Below are 16,674 nucleotides of genomic sequence, written 5' to 3' on the forward strand. Positions count from 1 at the left end.
TGTGAATCACTTCATATTGCTTATGACATGAAACACATTTCAGACCATAGTATGCTGCTGTGTTATCAAATGACCTATATTTAATTCATACTTTTTTATGTGTGTGTGTGTGTGTGTGCTTTTGAAATACAGTAAGTGTGTGTGTGTGTGTATACAACACTTACACATATAGCTATGGTTCTTTTTTGTTTTATTGAGCACATTCAGCCTTGAAAACTGAAATGTTGTCAATATAAGGCAGCATTTATGCTGTCAACCACTTCTTTTTTTATTTATGATTTTTTTTCTTCCAAAGATATCTGGCACAGATTGGATAATTTTGGCAATGCAAGTAAGCAAAAACACTTATGAGATCCATTGTTTTTGGCATCCAATTTGGATTACTTTCAAATGTGGTTCTAAATCTGATATGCATTTCATATCTGGACATATGATTTTCATTTAAACAGTCATGCATCTGTCCACTTAATTTGGGATTTTTGTCATGAAGTGATTAATATTAAATGTATTTATTTAGATGTTTATTTTATGTTAAACAATTCAAACAGAAATTGCTAGTAAATATTACAATTACGAAACAATATCAATTAACACATTTAGTTAATGCAGAAATTTTGCACAATAAACTGAAATTGTATTATTATTTTTTATGTAAAGCATACTAAAATGATCTTTATTTTTACAACATTTTAAAAGGGTCATATGAAATTGCTAAAAAGAACATAATTTTGTGTATTTGGTGTAATGCAATGTGTTTATGCGGTAAAAAACAAACAAACATTATATTCTACATACTGTACATTGTTGTTTCTCCTCTATCCCCAGCCTTTCTGAAATGCGTAAAATTTTTACAAAGCTCACCGTTCTGAAAAGCGAGGTGTGCCCTGATTGGCCAGGTATCCAGTGCATTGTGATTGGCAGAATTCCTCAAGTGTGTAATGGAAATGTTACACGCCTCACCGTACTCTGATGCCGTGTCCAGAACAACGGTGCAATCAGACAAAAACAATACAACATAAATTAGGCATTTTCTGAATCCAGTGGGGACATGATTACTGATTATAATGGCTTATACATTACACCATTTCAGAAACGACAAACAACAAGCGCTACTCTACACTGCTCAAAATTTGAATCATCAGTGGCAGATTCTTTAAATATGTAAACGTTCTTACATGCTGTGTGTCAGAAGCGCCAGACTGTCCTTGCAAAGTTGGATTTTGCCCTACTTTATAGAAACAGACACCGGCATTGTACCCTACTCTCACAGGAAACAGTCCTCATCCTCAGTAAAATGCACTGCATACATCTGAATATTTGGGTTGAACTCTTCCGGAACAGTGTTGTAAATACAGCTTAACCTCTGATTTCTAGTTGTGTCCTCTTTAGCAACAAAGTAGTTTCGCTTTGACAACAAAACACACAGCGACTCCTCAACATGGCAACAGCAAGAGTAAAAGTTACACCTTCTTTCTTTGCATGAACATTTGGGCAGCGTTATGGAAATCTTCCCACATCATGACATAGAGATGTGGGGGGGGGGGGGGGTCGTTTTAGGAGGCTGTGGTTGACTTTTATAAAGAATATCTCTTTGGATTTGAGACTTTAGTCTTTGCAACTTTATAGATCTTCTTTATGCACCAAGAGCTTGTAACACTCCAAAGAGAAAGGAAAAATTGCATCATATGACCCCTTTAATCCTTTCTGTTTAGAAAAAAGGGTCAGAATTTATGCATTAGGCAGATGCTTTTATCCAGAGTGACTTACATTGCCTACAAGCTACACATTTTATCAGTTTGTACGTTCCCTAAATGCAGCCTTAATATTTTTAATAAGTATTTTAATTATTATTATTATTATTTATTTATTTATTATCTTCACTACAGTATGTCTGTTTCTCAGTTGGTTTCTGTGGGTTGTAATGCATCAATCCATAACAGTTCTGTAATAAAACAGTTTCACATTGCAACTGGCCATAATAATCACAGATCCACATGCAAGGCATAGAAAGTGAAGGGAATAAATATAGAGGAAAGTTTGTGATATATAGACAGATCCCAGCATGTTTTAAGGGTCCTGGTAGCAGCCGGGGAAAGTGGCGTCTGTTGCCATGACTGTTAATGAGGCTTAGAAAGGACTCTGAGCTTGAGACTGTGTGTAGTATACTTTGATTAAAGGACAGAGGTAGTGGAGGAAAAATGCATGTTGAGAGCAAATAATGAATCTTTTTTTCATGGAGAAGAAAGGCAGAGATGTCCTCCATGACAGAACTACCTGCATCTTAGAGTGTGCTTTCACTTATGCAAAAGCTGTTTTAGATGTGTGATTGTGTGTCTAGATAGATGTTTGTAGTATATTCTTAAAATCTTATGTCCTATTTCATCTTGTATCTGCAATGCAATGAGCAGTGCATATTTATTTCAGTGGACATATAAAGTTGCATTATTCACTCTTGAAGTGCAAGCAGCATAGTATTGTTTAGCAGAATCATAGCAGGTTTTGGCAATAAGTCTTTTTTTCTTGCTTGATCTCAAATACTCAGAAGAGCACTAAGAGCTGTTTGCCGACTCAACCTTTTGCAATATAGGCTTTTGTAAAGCAATGTAAAATAATGGAGTGACCTACTCATTCATTGTTTGAAAATTAATCTGTTAAACTTCCACTAACATGTCTGATTAAGTAATTTTAACTGATTTAGTCAGTTTTTACTTACCCGTTAGGGCGTCTTTGGGTTCCTTAATTCTGTAAAGCCTGACATTTGAAAAATATATAGTCAGAAAAAAAAACATACTTTTTTAAATTGGAACTGTATATTGAACCTTTATGTATATATGCTTATGTATTTTTGTGTTAATTTTATTACATTATGCTTTAATGTATGCTATTATGAGAATATGAAGCTCATGCTCAAGGAGGGAACAAAACATATTCAGTGACCCAAACTGAGCAAAAATATGTAGTTTGGCGCAAATTTTGATTTTATTTATATGGCCAAAAAGTTAGATATTTTCCTAAGAAATAATGTCCGATGTCACAGTTTATTTTACAATAAGATATTTACAGTAAAGTCTTATGATCAGTGAAGTTTTACGATCATAGCTCAAAGTTTTTATTATGGGGGCAAAACATACAGTATAATAGAACACAATACAATGATGATTAAGATATAGACTAATAAATGTAGATCTGTTTTATCTGATACTCATATTTCAACATGATTTTTCTTGAAAAAAGAAAGAAAACAAACAAAAAGTAAATATGTTGTTTTATTTCAGTAAGTTAAATATTATACTACAGTATAAAGAACTATATAAAATAACTATAAATAAAAAAATAAATATATATATTAATGTGAATATCAAATAGATTAATGTAATAGAATACAGACAATCAAATATAGTTATGTAATTGTAATTTAGTCTTTATGACCAGATGTTAAGTTAAATATTCTCAGTCAATTACCAAATTAATTAAAAATATTAACAGTTCATTCCAAATTCCTTTATGAAAAAAGAAATAAATAAACACAGAGAAAGAAACAAAGAAAAGAAGAAAAGTTGAAAAATAGAAAGAAAAATAAATTAAATACAGAATGTGTTTTTGAAACTTTTTAATATATATTTTTTCCTGGCTTAAAAGATATTTAAATAGTTTTACATGGAAAATGGATTTGAAGAACTACAGTTTCATGGTCAGTAAGAAATATTTATGGCTGTAAAATTCTGTCAGTCCATCCGTCATTGGCAGAAAGTTAATTTTGGACCTTGCCTATGCTCCTCAAACCTGCACATCATAGAAGAGAACACAGAAGACAGTGCGAGTTCTTATGTTTCTTTAGTCCTTCTTGTTGTGTATTGTCACAATTGTTGAGCACTCTGTGGAAATTTTAAAGTGGGAACTATCATTTTCACCCATCAGGCTCCAGAGACTTGCTTGCGCTCTTTTGGGAATAAAGAGTTTGACAGTGGTGGCAACGCGGTCTGATGTTGTATTTAGATGACTGTGTTGACGCACATCAGCGTATGGTTTTAAAGCCATTTCAGTGGCTCATACAGCTGCTGCAGGCACATCGCAGAGATTGTGAGTATGAATACAGGTGACAGATCAAATGGAGACACTTGTTTTTAAAGTTTATCTCTACATCAACCTCCGCATGTAGGCAGCAGCCATCGAGACAGCCAGCCTCCAGACGGGACACACACACACATGCATAAATGAATGCTGTAATCCCTTGTGTATATTTGTACAAAGTCAAGTAATATCTGTCCTTGCGCAACAAAAACCTACAAAGCAAACTAGATTAAATCCATTTTTCTGAGAATGGCTTTATAATGAGAATTGTTTTCCAGTACACACACTGAGAAAATATCTGCTATATAAAGTTTTTAATAAAATCATTGTTTAATTTATTTTATTTTTAAAATTATTTTTATTTTATTTTGTTTGTTTTTTATATAAAACTTTTTTGACCTGTTTGTGAAAGAATAATACAGATCTAAAGGCATCCAAAAAGCAGAAAAAAATAATGCAAAAAGTTTAACTTTCTCGTCATCATTTATTTTTTTACTATTATTCAATTATTTCTATTTAGGAAATAAAATTTTTACATTTTATTTCTTGTTATATATATGTAATATATATATATATATATATATATATATATATATATATATATATATATATATATATATATATATATATATATATATATATATATATATATATATATACATTATTGCATTTTAACTTTCTTTTAACAATGATTATAGAAACAAGGATGAAATAATCATAAACCAAGTCAATAATAAATGTATTAAAAAAAGTTTTTACACAAATTATGATGGTCCCTTAATTCTGTCATCATTTCCACTACAACCAATAATTTTGTTCCCACATTTGATTTCCTTCTAAAGTCTGTGTACATGGAGACAAGAGTCATATAATGAGCATCTTCAAATTATGCAAAATTGCCACCATATGCATTCCAAGCGGTTTTGATATACTGAGCTTCAAAGTTTTTGCATTCAATATACTTCATAAATACAACCTTTTTATTTTCTAAATAAAAAAAAGGTCTCAAAATATGCACAACTTACAAAAATCACAATAGAAATAGTTTGTCACTTAATAAGAATATGTGAATACCTCTGTGTTGACAAAAATGTGAGATACAACCCTTAGAATTCCAAGGTGATAAAATGTGTTTCTTTTTTTTGTGGAATTGATAAAATGCTATTTATGAAACTAGGCTTTAAAAAAAATCTAAAATGCTCTGAATTCTGGATGTATTATTACTTTTCAGACATTAAATAGAGTTTTATATATATATATATATATATATATATATATATAAAAAAACGCAGAACTGGGCTAAAACTATCATTTAACCATGGTTCTTACTGTATTTCTTGCTTTCTATCTTTTTATTTTATGTTAATTTAGTGTGAAACTTTGACCTGATATCCACATGCCATCTTAACTGACAGCCTTGTATGATTTAAACCAAATCTGAAGTTTTAGCTGCTATGAGACATTTACTGACTTTGCAGAAGAACGTCTGTGTATTGGGCATCTTGTTATGCAGAAAGCAAGGTGGATGTTACTATATCAGTATATATAAATAAAATACAGTTGTTCTCTTAATGTTCTCTAAATGACAGTCAGATGCAGCATTACACCAAAGTTTTCTGTTGATTTTTAAACTGAATATTTGATTTCTTTTGTAATAGTTCTGCACAGTTGACAGTGCTATATTGTTTTTCAGACTTTAAGATAACACCATTTCTCTGTTTCTCTGCAGGTGGCTTGGCAGTAGGCAGTAACTGAAGATGAGGAGGCGCTGGTGGCGATCGGGCTGTCTGGGGTTGGCCATTGACTTGTTTGTTATCATCACCCAAATCTCAGCTCAAAACACTGAGGGTGAGACTCAAAGTTCTGTCCATCATTCTTTCCCATGAGAGATTTTATTTACCACTTGTGCAAAATAAACCTTGCACCTTTTCTCCAGAACCATAGCTTTCAATTTCATTCCTGGAGTTGGTGAAATGGGATGTTACAGCTCAGCGTTTACGCTCTGAGCGAAGTCAGAGAGATAATTGTATCTCTATCTCTGTGTGGCAGCGTCCCGCAAATCGGTCTCTGCGTCTTCTCTGCACACCTTCATTACCGAAGCAGCCAGATACAGCTCTCCAAACTGAGCGTCTGTTGATGTATGAATTATACCGCCACGTCTGCCAAAGACAAACTGACAACCGTAATAAAAATCTCAAAACGTCGCTGGAAATGCCGCGAGGCTGAGTGGAAATCGAGGCAAATAAATTGTGGCTATTGTCAGATTGTTCAGATTAGTGGTTGAGGATAAAAGATTGGTGGGCGTCTATAGTTGACATTTTCAGATATCCTTGTCTTTTCATGCAGCGTTTATTGCTATGGATTTTTGTATGATTTGAAGAGCGCAATGAGGATGTTATGTACAGGGCTGGGTGGTAAAATTGTGTATAACGTGCAGTGGTTGAAATTCTGCCATACCCATGCCGCAGAATATCCATGATGCAATTTCTTACAACAGTCTGAAAACTGTCGAGGACGGTTGCTTTCAGTATATTAATTATTATGGGAGTTGTTTAGATTTGATGTGTTGTCTAGTGTGTTTGCTGTAGACATGGTTTAACTGAGTGTTGTTTGTGGTTGCCAAGCAATGTCACATCTTGGCTCATTAACATACAGGTGTGCAAATGTGCATGAATTGGCTATTTATGGGCTGGAGAATAATATTTGTGATTTATCCTTTTCAAAAACTCAAGACTTCATTCAAACCTGAACAATCCAAGATTGCTCCATGATGAATTTGAGTGAAAAATGTAAGATGGCAAAAAGGAACAAAATGACATTAATTCAATGTTATGAAAAATCTTTTACTCTATTCATGTGAGCTACGTGGCAGGCCATCCAAGATATAGATGAGCTTGCTTCTTCATTAGAACTGATTTGGAGAAATCTAGCATTACACCACTTGCTCACCAGTGGATCCTCTGCACTGAATGGGTGCCGTCAGAATGAGAGTCCTAACAGCTGATAAAAACATCACAATGAGCCACACCACTCAGTTTCATCAATTAATGTCGTGTGAAGTGAAAAGTTTCATTTAGATTATTAAGATGTTTTAACTTCAAATCATTGCTTCCAAGCCATAATATTTCTTTTTCCAGTGAAAAGTTGTTTCACCTAAATGCACGGAGTACAGTGCACAGATCAGGCACTGTTTAAAAGTGAAAACAGTTCTAAACAAATATGTGGGTGGATTTTGATGTGAAAGAACAATAAAGGATGGACTTTTTCCACTGGAAGACTTTATAAAGAGATATTGCTAAGACATAAAGAAGGAGGAAACAGTAAATACTTTCTGCACTGAAGCACTGGAGAGACCTAGAGTAAAATGTAAAATATCTTGGTTTCTGCTCAGTACATGAATAACATAGGTTTTCCTGTTTTTAACAACAACTGTTGTTTCTTACAAACCCATAGCTTTTTACTTCATAAGACACTAATTAATGAACTAAAGTCAAGCTGTGAATTATTGTGATGTTTTAATCAGCTGTTTGGATTCCCATTCTGACGGCACCCATTCACTGCAGAGAATCCATTGGGTGAGCAGGTGATGTAATGCTAAATTTCTTGCTCAGATGAAGAAACTCATGTAAATCTTGGATGGCCAGAGTAAATTTTAAGCGAATTTCCTTTTTTGGGTTTTGTTTTTTCATTCCAAGGCACAACCACATTTGTTACTTTGCTTCACTGCAAATGTCATGTGCCTTTTTCACCTCCTCCAAAATGCTGGAGTTCCACAAAAGGGCAGTTTTTCTGGGAAGCAACAAAGTGGGACTTGTGCACAAAAAAAGACCTGCCAATTGATGCATCAAAGAAAGGAAAAAAGGGGCTTTCGTTTTTTTTTTATTACTTATTTTACTCATTTATAACTATTATTATTTTTCGTTTATTAAAAGCGAGCCTAATAAAGGTCAAATGACAGCAAACTAAAGATATGAAAGTATTAAAATAAAACAAATAAGGTTAATATAGATGAATAAAAGTAAATTATGAGGCATTCAAGATCTCTTCATAAAGTTTGAAGTAGGGATGGGCGATACAACTTATTTTGTTTTCGATATGATACAGATACTTTAATGGCCAGTATCATTGATATTGATACCGATACGATACTTCTAAACAGAACTTTTAAATTATGAAATGTATTCAATTATGAAATTACTAAAAGTAGAATGGGAAATAATACCCACGTAACTTTATATTTGAAATTAATTTTAACGTTCAATATGCCTTAATTGGAATTTATTAAGTTATATTTTTGTTTACACACAGTTCATATATGTTAACTGTTGTGGTAACCATGGAAATCTACAAATACTATAGTTAATCTCTGGTCACGTTAGGAAAACTATGGTTAATTTTCATAAGAGACTGCCAGTAATAGGCCGTTGCATGCTTAAAATGCAGACTTTTTATTCAGAGAGTGTATCATTTATATTAACAATTCAGAATAGAACATTAGAAATATGAACTTTCAACGTTCAAAAATTTAATTAAATGTACTGCACAAACAAGGCTACGATTAAAATTTGTTTATTGTGAAATATGTTCAAATCACATCTATTCAATTGTTTATTGGCTTCTGCATTGTTCTAGGCTGTCGTTCCCCAAAACATCAATGTGTTCTTGTGATAGGCTACTTTTGGGAAACGTAGCTCTGTTTAAACGCATTCTCAGAAGTGAGTGAATGCACTCTGTAATTGATTGTTTCTGCCTTGCAACATTTGTGTGTATTCAGATGAGCAGAAATATCCTTCCCACACAATTATTTACTAATGTATGTTATCTGTCCAATTTAATGCATAATGTATGCATAATTTTTTGTTAAATAAACAAAATCACCGGTGAATAATAAACACCTTAGTTTCTATATTTTTTTATTTGAGTATCAGTGCTTTTGATACTCGCATCAGTATCGATACTTCAAGATCGATTCACCCATCCTTAGTTTAAAGCTTTAAAAAGTTTTTTTTTTTTTGCAATTTTAGCTCTATAAAAAGCATTAGTGAGGCAAAATCATGTGTGACAGCCACATACTTATGGCCAGGAATAGTCATTGTAAAGCATGACAGGTCAGCAGCAAACAGGGACAAAGCTGAAATACTTTAGAAATAGCTTGAGTTTTGGAGGTAACTCTGCAGCTGTCATAAATTCATAGTGTCACACAATTAGAATTTTTTTTTTTTTTTTCAAAGCAAGTAATGTGTAAAGGCCTCTAGAGTATTAATTAATTTGCTTAGCATTATTCTAACATCTGACTATTGCAACAGTGAGTGTTAGAGCTTGTATTTGTGTGATGTGGTTTAGTCATTGACTCTTCACAGTGTCTTTAGTGGAACGTTGTTTTAAGTTCACATGGGGATGCTACTGACGTAAATCCATTTTTTTTGCAACAAGTAGCAATGCTGCACAAAACATAACATGACAGTTTTACACAAACAGCTTTTAACAAAATGAGCTAAGGTGATAATCATACATATTTTAAGATGTCAAAAAATGCTTCAGACTTTTTTTTAGAAATATTCATTTTAGGGAATTTATTTGTTTAAATGATTCATTTAATGAACTGGTTCAAATAAATGATTCACTAATTATTTCAAATCATCACAGAACCTCAATTTATGTCATTTTTTGTAGCAAAATTATGTTTTGCACAATGTTTTACATTATTGCATTTTACATTATTAAACTTGATTTAGTTACAGAGAAGAGTAACAAAGTATTTTTACTCTTTTTTTACTGTACTTAACTACATTTCTAACTACAACCTGTACTTTATTTTACTTCAACTTCACTACATTTTCAAGCTTATTATTACACTTTTTATTCTACTTCATTTCATAAGAACAAATCATTCCTCATTACTTTTAATACTTACGTACATTAAAAAGTACTTTTGTACTTTTTTCAAGTAAATTTTAGTACTTGAATTGAGTATTATTTTAATAATATTTATCCGTACCTTTACTGAAATTCTTGATTTGAGTACTTTGTCCACCACTGCTATTTATTTTTAAAAAGCTGTTTTTTGTTTGTAATTTATAGTGTAGCTAGATCATTTTTCACAAGGTAGCCTTAATTATTTTAGTTACTTAATAGGGAAGTCGTGGCCTAATGGTTAGAGGGTTGGACTCCCAATCGAAGGGTTGTGAGTTCTAGTCTCAGGCTGAACGGAATTGTAGGTGGGGGTAGTGCATGAACAGATCTCTTTCCACCTTCAATACCATGACTTAGGTGCCCTTGAGCAAGGCATCGACCCCCCAACTGCTCCCCGGGTGCTGCAGCATAAATGGCTGCCCACTGCTCTGGGTGTGTGTTCACAGTGTGTGTGTGTTCACTGCTCTGCGTGTGTGCATTTTGGATGGGTTAAATGCAGAGCACAAATTCTGAGTATGGGTCACCATACTTGGCTGAATGTCACTTCACTTTTTAAGATTTTATTTTTGCAAGCTACGACTTCAAAGTAGACCCTTTTTAAAAGGTAAGTGACTTCATAGAAAATTATATTGCACTAAAGATTGGAACAGATCCACTTTCTTTGGCTCCTGTCCATGTCAACTGTCAAATGCCTATATTTCTTTCTTGCTGTTTGCCTGTATTTTGAACATGTCTCAGAGTATGTATGTACCTTTTAAAAGTGGATAAAGAAATCTGGGTTTCATCTCAAAAGATGAGCTGGATATCAACTCCACCTATTTCATCCTGTCACTGTAATTAAACTCTGCTGGATATCAGCTGCTAGGTGAGCCATTAAAGTCAGCCCGCAGGTGCACTTTGAGAGTGGAGTCAGTCTTCTCTGTCTAATTTAGAGGGAGGAGGAAATGCTTCTCAAGTCTCATACCATCAGAATGAAACGGCGGGCTGTTATTTATAAAATACACTGGACGTAATTACACTGTGCTGCTCTTGGAACACATCTATTCAATGCTAGTGAGTTGCAAGCTGTATGTGGCCTGCTAACACTGCACCTACACCTGATGTGTATGGTGTGTTGCATTGTGACTATATGGATATGTACAATATTTTAGTACTGCATGACTACTCCATGTAGTTAAATTTTCCCAGTCGTTAGGGAAAACAAAATAAAAATAAAAGAAAATAAAACTATTTATTTATATTCTGACAGCTACATCAAAGGCAGTTTGAATGATTGTGGCCAGCTAAAATATAAAATTAGTTTTTAACCATTTGCATTCACAGTGATCCATATTGTTTCATGGCTTTTGGTGGTAGTGCTTTAAAGAGAATGAACTAAGATTTCTAATTAACTAAGATTATTTATTTGAATAAAAATACAGTAAAATTCTCAAACATTATTATTATTATTTAAAATAAAAGTTTTCTCTTTTTATATATTTTTAAATGTAATGAATTCCTGTGACTGCAAAGCAGAATTGTCAGCATGACAGTCTTCAGTGTCACATGATCCTTCAGAAATCATTATAATATGCTAATTTGTTTTGCTTAAGAAACATGTCTTATTATTCCAATTATACATAATTGTGCTGCTTAATACTTTTTCAAAACCATGCTACATTTTTCATTCAGTAATTTTTCATGAATATATCAAGTCTAAAATAGTAGCATTTATTAATATATATGCGTACATGTTATTTAATTGATCCCAGACTTTTGAAAGGTTGTGGGTATGCAATGCTTTCTTTGAATGTGGCCAACATGTGTTATCTTAGAAGACAAGTGTCAGTTTATATGACTGATTTTGCTATTCACTCAAGCTCATCAGAAATAAATTCATGGATTCTTGAGTCTGTTTCAAATCTTCAGTAGCTAGAGCTTTCTAATGTCATGTGCCACTACAAAACAATTGCACACTGAATTCAGGCAAGTCAGTCCTTTTCAGTCCAAATACCCTTTAAATTCTTTCTATAGTTCTAAAATACACAGAAACATGCAGTACATACAGGTGTGTAGTAGAAAAATGGAAGACAATCCTAATTTGAACACCCTTGTGCTGTAAAATAAGTAATTGTAGTTGTTTACTTGTGGTGTTGGAGGTGAAATTATTTTGGTCACGTTCAGTTGCTTACTAACAAAACCCTGCATGTCCTCCCATCACCACAGTGACCAGAGAACACTTTCAAGGTCCATTCTCCCAGCATCCGTACAGAGAGTGTATCAAATCAGTTTTTCCCACCTTCTGTTTGTCTCTTGTTCTGCCCATTTCTTCCTATCTTTTATATTTGGTGTTATATTTGTGTGGTTTTATTATTATAGTCACTCTTATCTGACACCTACAGTATGTCTCCACTTTTGTCATTCTGCTGTACCTTGATGCTGTGTCTCGATGAATGTTCGGGAGCTGGTGTGGCGTCGAGCTTTGTGATCTCAGGCTCTCTTCATTTTTACTTTGTCTGTTGATCTATTTATTTTTATTTCTCTGTAACATCCTTTCTTTACCTAGTGTTATGACCATGGTGTTATATCATGGTACAGTGTGAGTAATTTTTTTATCACAATGTGTATCTTTTTTAAAGGAAATTCTACAAACCAGATGTATTTTATGATATGTGATATTTTATGAAGTATCATTGATACTCTTATAGTTATTATAATTATATATTGATATTTTATGTCTATATATATATATATATATATATATATACAGTATATATAATTTATTTATTTATTAGTAAATTTAAAGTTTCAGTCATTTTGTTTTGTGTTTAGGTCTTTTATGTCTGTTTAGTTTAATTTGAGTTATTTTAGAACTTTAAGATAAACTAAAATAATTATGAAATTAAATTATGTCTAGGTAAACAATAGCTGAAATAAAATAAGTTTACGATTGTTTACATTTATTTTAGTAACATTTTGTATATTTGTTAATTGTAGTTAACAATAATAGCCCTGTAACAAAAGTGTATTTATTAAATCACCATAAAGTAATGGCATTCCTTTTTTGGTTAGTCCAGTGAATTAAATAATAATAATAACGAATTAATTTTTTTAAAAACTTTATTTCAAAATGTGAAAGATGCCACAAAATATAATGTTATTCTTTACCAATAGCATCACTTGATTTGTATAGGTATAGTTCACCCAAAAATGAAAATTCTGTCATCATTTTCTCAGCCTTAAGTTGTTCCAAACCTGTATGAGTTTCTATATTATGTTGAGTACAAACAAATATATTTTGAAGAATGTTGTTAAGCAAACAGTTGATGTTAACTACTGACTTTCCATAGTAGGGAATTTCCATAGAACATTCCATAGAAGTCAATAGCTATCGTCAACTGTTTGGTTACAAACACTATCCGTTTTATTATCCGTTTTATAGTTGTTTCTCAAGAAACATACATTTTGTGTTGTCATCTGTGTTTGTTCCAATTTTTATTTCCCTAAAGGAATTTCAGGAGAAACTTCTGAAGCAGGGTCTGGAAACATTTTCTTAATATCACTTCAAGGTATAGTTTTGGGAAGGAATCATAACATTTCATGACATTTGTTTTTCTCCCAGCTCAGGGTTGGCCTTTTCTAAGCCATTGAAAAGCACTGATCTGTTAGATGCAGGAATATCCTCTTGATCTGATTATGGGAAGTGTTGGCTGACTGTAGAAGAGTTTGCAGTCTGTGCACATCTTGGGTGATGTTTCGCTCAACGGGTGTTAGAGGAGATGCAGGTCGTGCCACCTCTTATGCCAATGGATGTTCTGAAAGCAAAAGCACTTGATAACTGTTTCAGTGAAATGTTCCAATTTCCTGAGTCGGTGATAAAAGGCTTCAGCAAGAAAGATTTCAGAGATGGGCTCTCAGCAGATAAGGTAGGAAGGCATATTAGAGGACACTGGGATTCCCTGGAAAAATGACCTTAGGAAAAGGAAGTTGGATCATTTCCATCGCCTATATGTCTTGTGACTACTATTCACTGGAAGCTGGATCACGAATGATTTGTGCAAACATACTGTACACATATTAATGTAGATTGGGGGCACATTCCCTTCAAAAACAAACGTAATGCAATGTATCTTCAGCGGCTCAGATGTCAGGAGTAAATGACGACAATTATGTTAATTATTACATCCAACAACTGAACACCTAAATCCATTAGGAGTAGGGCTGGGACAACTCGTCGAGGTCATCGATGACGTCGACGCAAAATATGCGCATCAATTCGTCGACCTGTTTTTATTTCTCTAAAAAACGTTTGCAAAACGTTTATCTTATGTGCGCTGAATATACGCGATGGCTGGATCAACATTCTGTCCAACGTTATATAACCAATCCAGGGGTTTTTCTACACTGATCTTTTTTTTTGGCGGCTGTCAAAGCCTTATTTGATCAGTGAGTGATGTAGAATTGAATGACTGCTGTGTCAGGGCACGTACGAGAGAGAGCCCCGGCTGAGCGCGCACTCACAGTCTTCAAACAACACGAGAGCTTCTTGCTCTCTCCCTCCTGTGTGCATATTAATCAAAATAATTAAACACGATAGAAAAAGGGCTAAACACTAAAGTTTCACGCGCGCTCGCGCACTCACAGTCTTCAAACTACACGAGCGCTGTCTTGCTCTCTCTCTCTCTCTCTCTCTCCCTCGTGCATATTAACCAAAATCATTAGACACGATAGAAAAAGGGAAGAACGGCAAAGTTTCACGTGGAGCATTCAGAGATTTTTTTTTCTCCATGGCAGGCTGCTGGCTCACACTGTTAATTTTTTTTTTTTTTTTTTTTTGGAAAAGCATTCTTTGTATTAGCTTAAAGCCCTCAAGTTTACATTGGTTACTGTATTCTTTCAATTGCTCTAAACAAGCATTTTGGGTAACCTTTTTTATTGAATGCTAGACATCAAGTTGTTGTTATTTTCATCTGAAAGAAGAACTTTTTTTCAGTAAGCTAGGCCCTATGTGTTCAGTAAGCTTGTTTCAGTAAGCTATGTGTTTTCAAGGTTTATTGAATGCTATCTCTATACAAGTGCAAAGTAATGCATTCTTACTCAGTCTTTTATTTTGTAATTTTAAGAGCAATAAACATATATTGCAATGTTAAGGAATTCATGTTTTTTTCATTCAGATATGTAAATCAACATGTATAAATTGTTAATGGTCAATTAATGGAGAGATAATCGAAATCGAATCGGTCCGAAAAAATTAATTGTTAGATTAATCGATGCATCGAAAAATTAATCGCTAGATTAATCGTTTAAAAAATAATCGTTTATCCCAGCCCTAATTAGGAGTCATTCTTGTGTACATCTGCTCCGGTGGTGAAACAATGGTGGACTGTTGACAGTTCACTCAGAGTGGGTCTAAGGTAAGACACCAGTCCAGTCTTGTGCTGAAACGCTACTGTCAATCAAACGATCATGGGAGGGGCCTGTTTTTATGTTTTGATTAAAAGATAGTTAATATTAAACGTCAGCAAAACCCTAAGAATTCACAATTTTTTTTACAATAGTGCTCTCATTATAACGTTATGTATACCTATATAACAGTAGTCATTAATGTTCTGCATTTCGGTTTTGAGCATGCCCACGCTGAAAATGATCTGTAGAGTGACGCATTTAAAAGCAGGTTTTTAATCAGTGGGATTTAACTCCAAAATTGATCTCATATAGAATACGCTTTGTTTATACACCAAGAAGTTAATATTACGACTTGATACGATCTGCAAAAAGGGCCCGAATGCACATGAACATATCTGCGTGGCTCTGAATGAACTTCTTTTGTGGACGTGTTCTTAATGCAATCACATGCAGAAACGCGGAATCTAAACTAAAAAAAATTCACAGCATTTTATTATAATAGGGTCCTCATTATAATGCTATGTGTATGACAGTCATAGTAATAGTTATTAATATTCTGCATTGTTGTTGTTTGTCCTTCTCACGCTGCATGCTGAGGAGACAATTACCGTAGTACTAATGAAGAGCTTGAATCAACCAAATGCATATATGACATAAATAATATATAGAGGATATGTGACCAGTCATAATAGACAATTTTTGAAAATTTTGAGATTTATATCGAAAATTATATTTATATACCAATACACCACCAAAGCTTTCCATTGATGTATGGTTTGATAGGACAGTATTTGGCTGAGATACAACTTTTTGAAAATCTGGAATCTGAGGGTGCAAAATAATCTAAATACTCAGAAAATCACCTTTACATTTGTCCAAAGGAAGTTCATAGCACTGCATATTACTACTCATAAATGAAGTTTTAACATATTTACAGTAGGAAATTTAAGACTGGTTTTGTGGTCCAGAGTCACATATATATAAACCGTTTGAAATGTTTTGAAATCACTTGTACCCTACCTGATCGAAAAAATCCAGTCTTTCACTCTGTCTGTGTCAGTTTGAGTCTTGTTAAAAATTTAAATCCCTTCTGCCAAGATGCGCCTCTGCCAGTCACGGATTATGGAAAGTGAAACTTAAATATATAGGGGTGGTTGGATTTATTCACGCACGTTAAAATATTTATTTGAAGCTTCTTTCTTTTCGGATTCTTATTTACAACATTATCATAATATGCTGTATATTAACTTATTGGGAGAAAAATGAAAATTCTATGTAAAATCTGAAATTTAAGCACCCCCATAT

General features: G+C 33.4%; 1 protein-coding gene across 1 annotated transcript in view; it reads left to right on the forward strand.

Moving 5' to 3' along the window:
* The window catches only part of LOC113092383 (protocadherin-15), a 157,307-nt gene that overhangs the window by 11,434 nt on the left and 129,199 nt on the right, over positions 1-16,674 (forward strand). Inside the window, exon 2 of the mRNA XM_026257974.1 lies at positions 5,801-5,919. Within this exon, the coding sequence (XP_026113759.1) occupies positions 5,829-5,919 (91 nt within the window). The 5' untranslated portion in view covers positions 5,801-5,828. The remainder of the gene's footprint in view (positions 1-5,800; positions 5,920-16,674) is intronic.

Source organism: Carassius auratus, unplaced genomic scaffold (assembly GCF_003368295.1).
Source record: "Carassius auratus strain Wakin unplaced genomic scaffold, ASM336829v1 scaf_tig00214575, whole genome shotgun sequence".
In the NCBI taxonomy this organism is placed as follows: domain Eukaryota; kingdom Metazoa; phylum Chordata; class Actinopteri; order Cypriniformes; family Cyprinidae; genus Carassius; species Carassius auratus.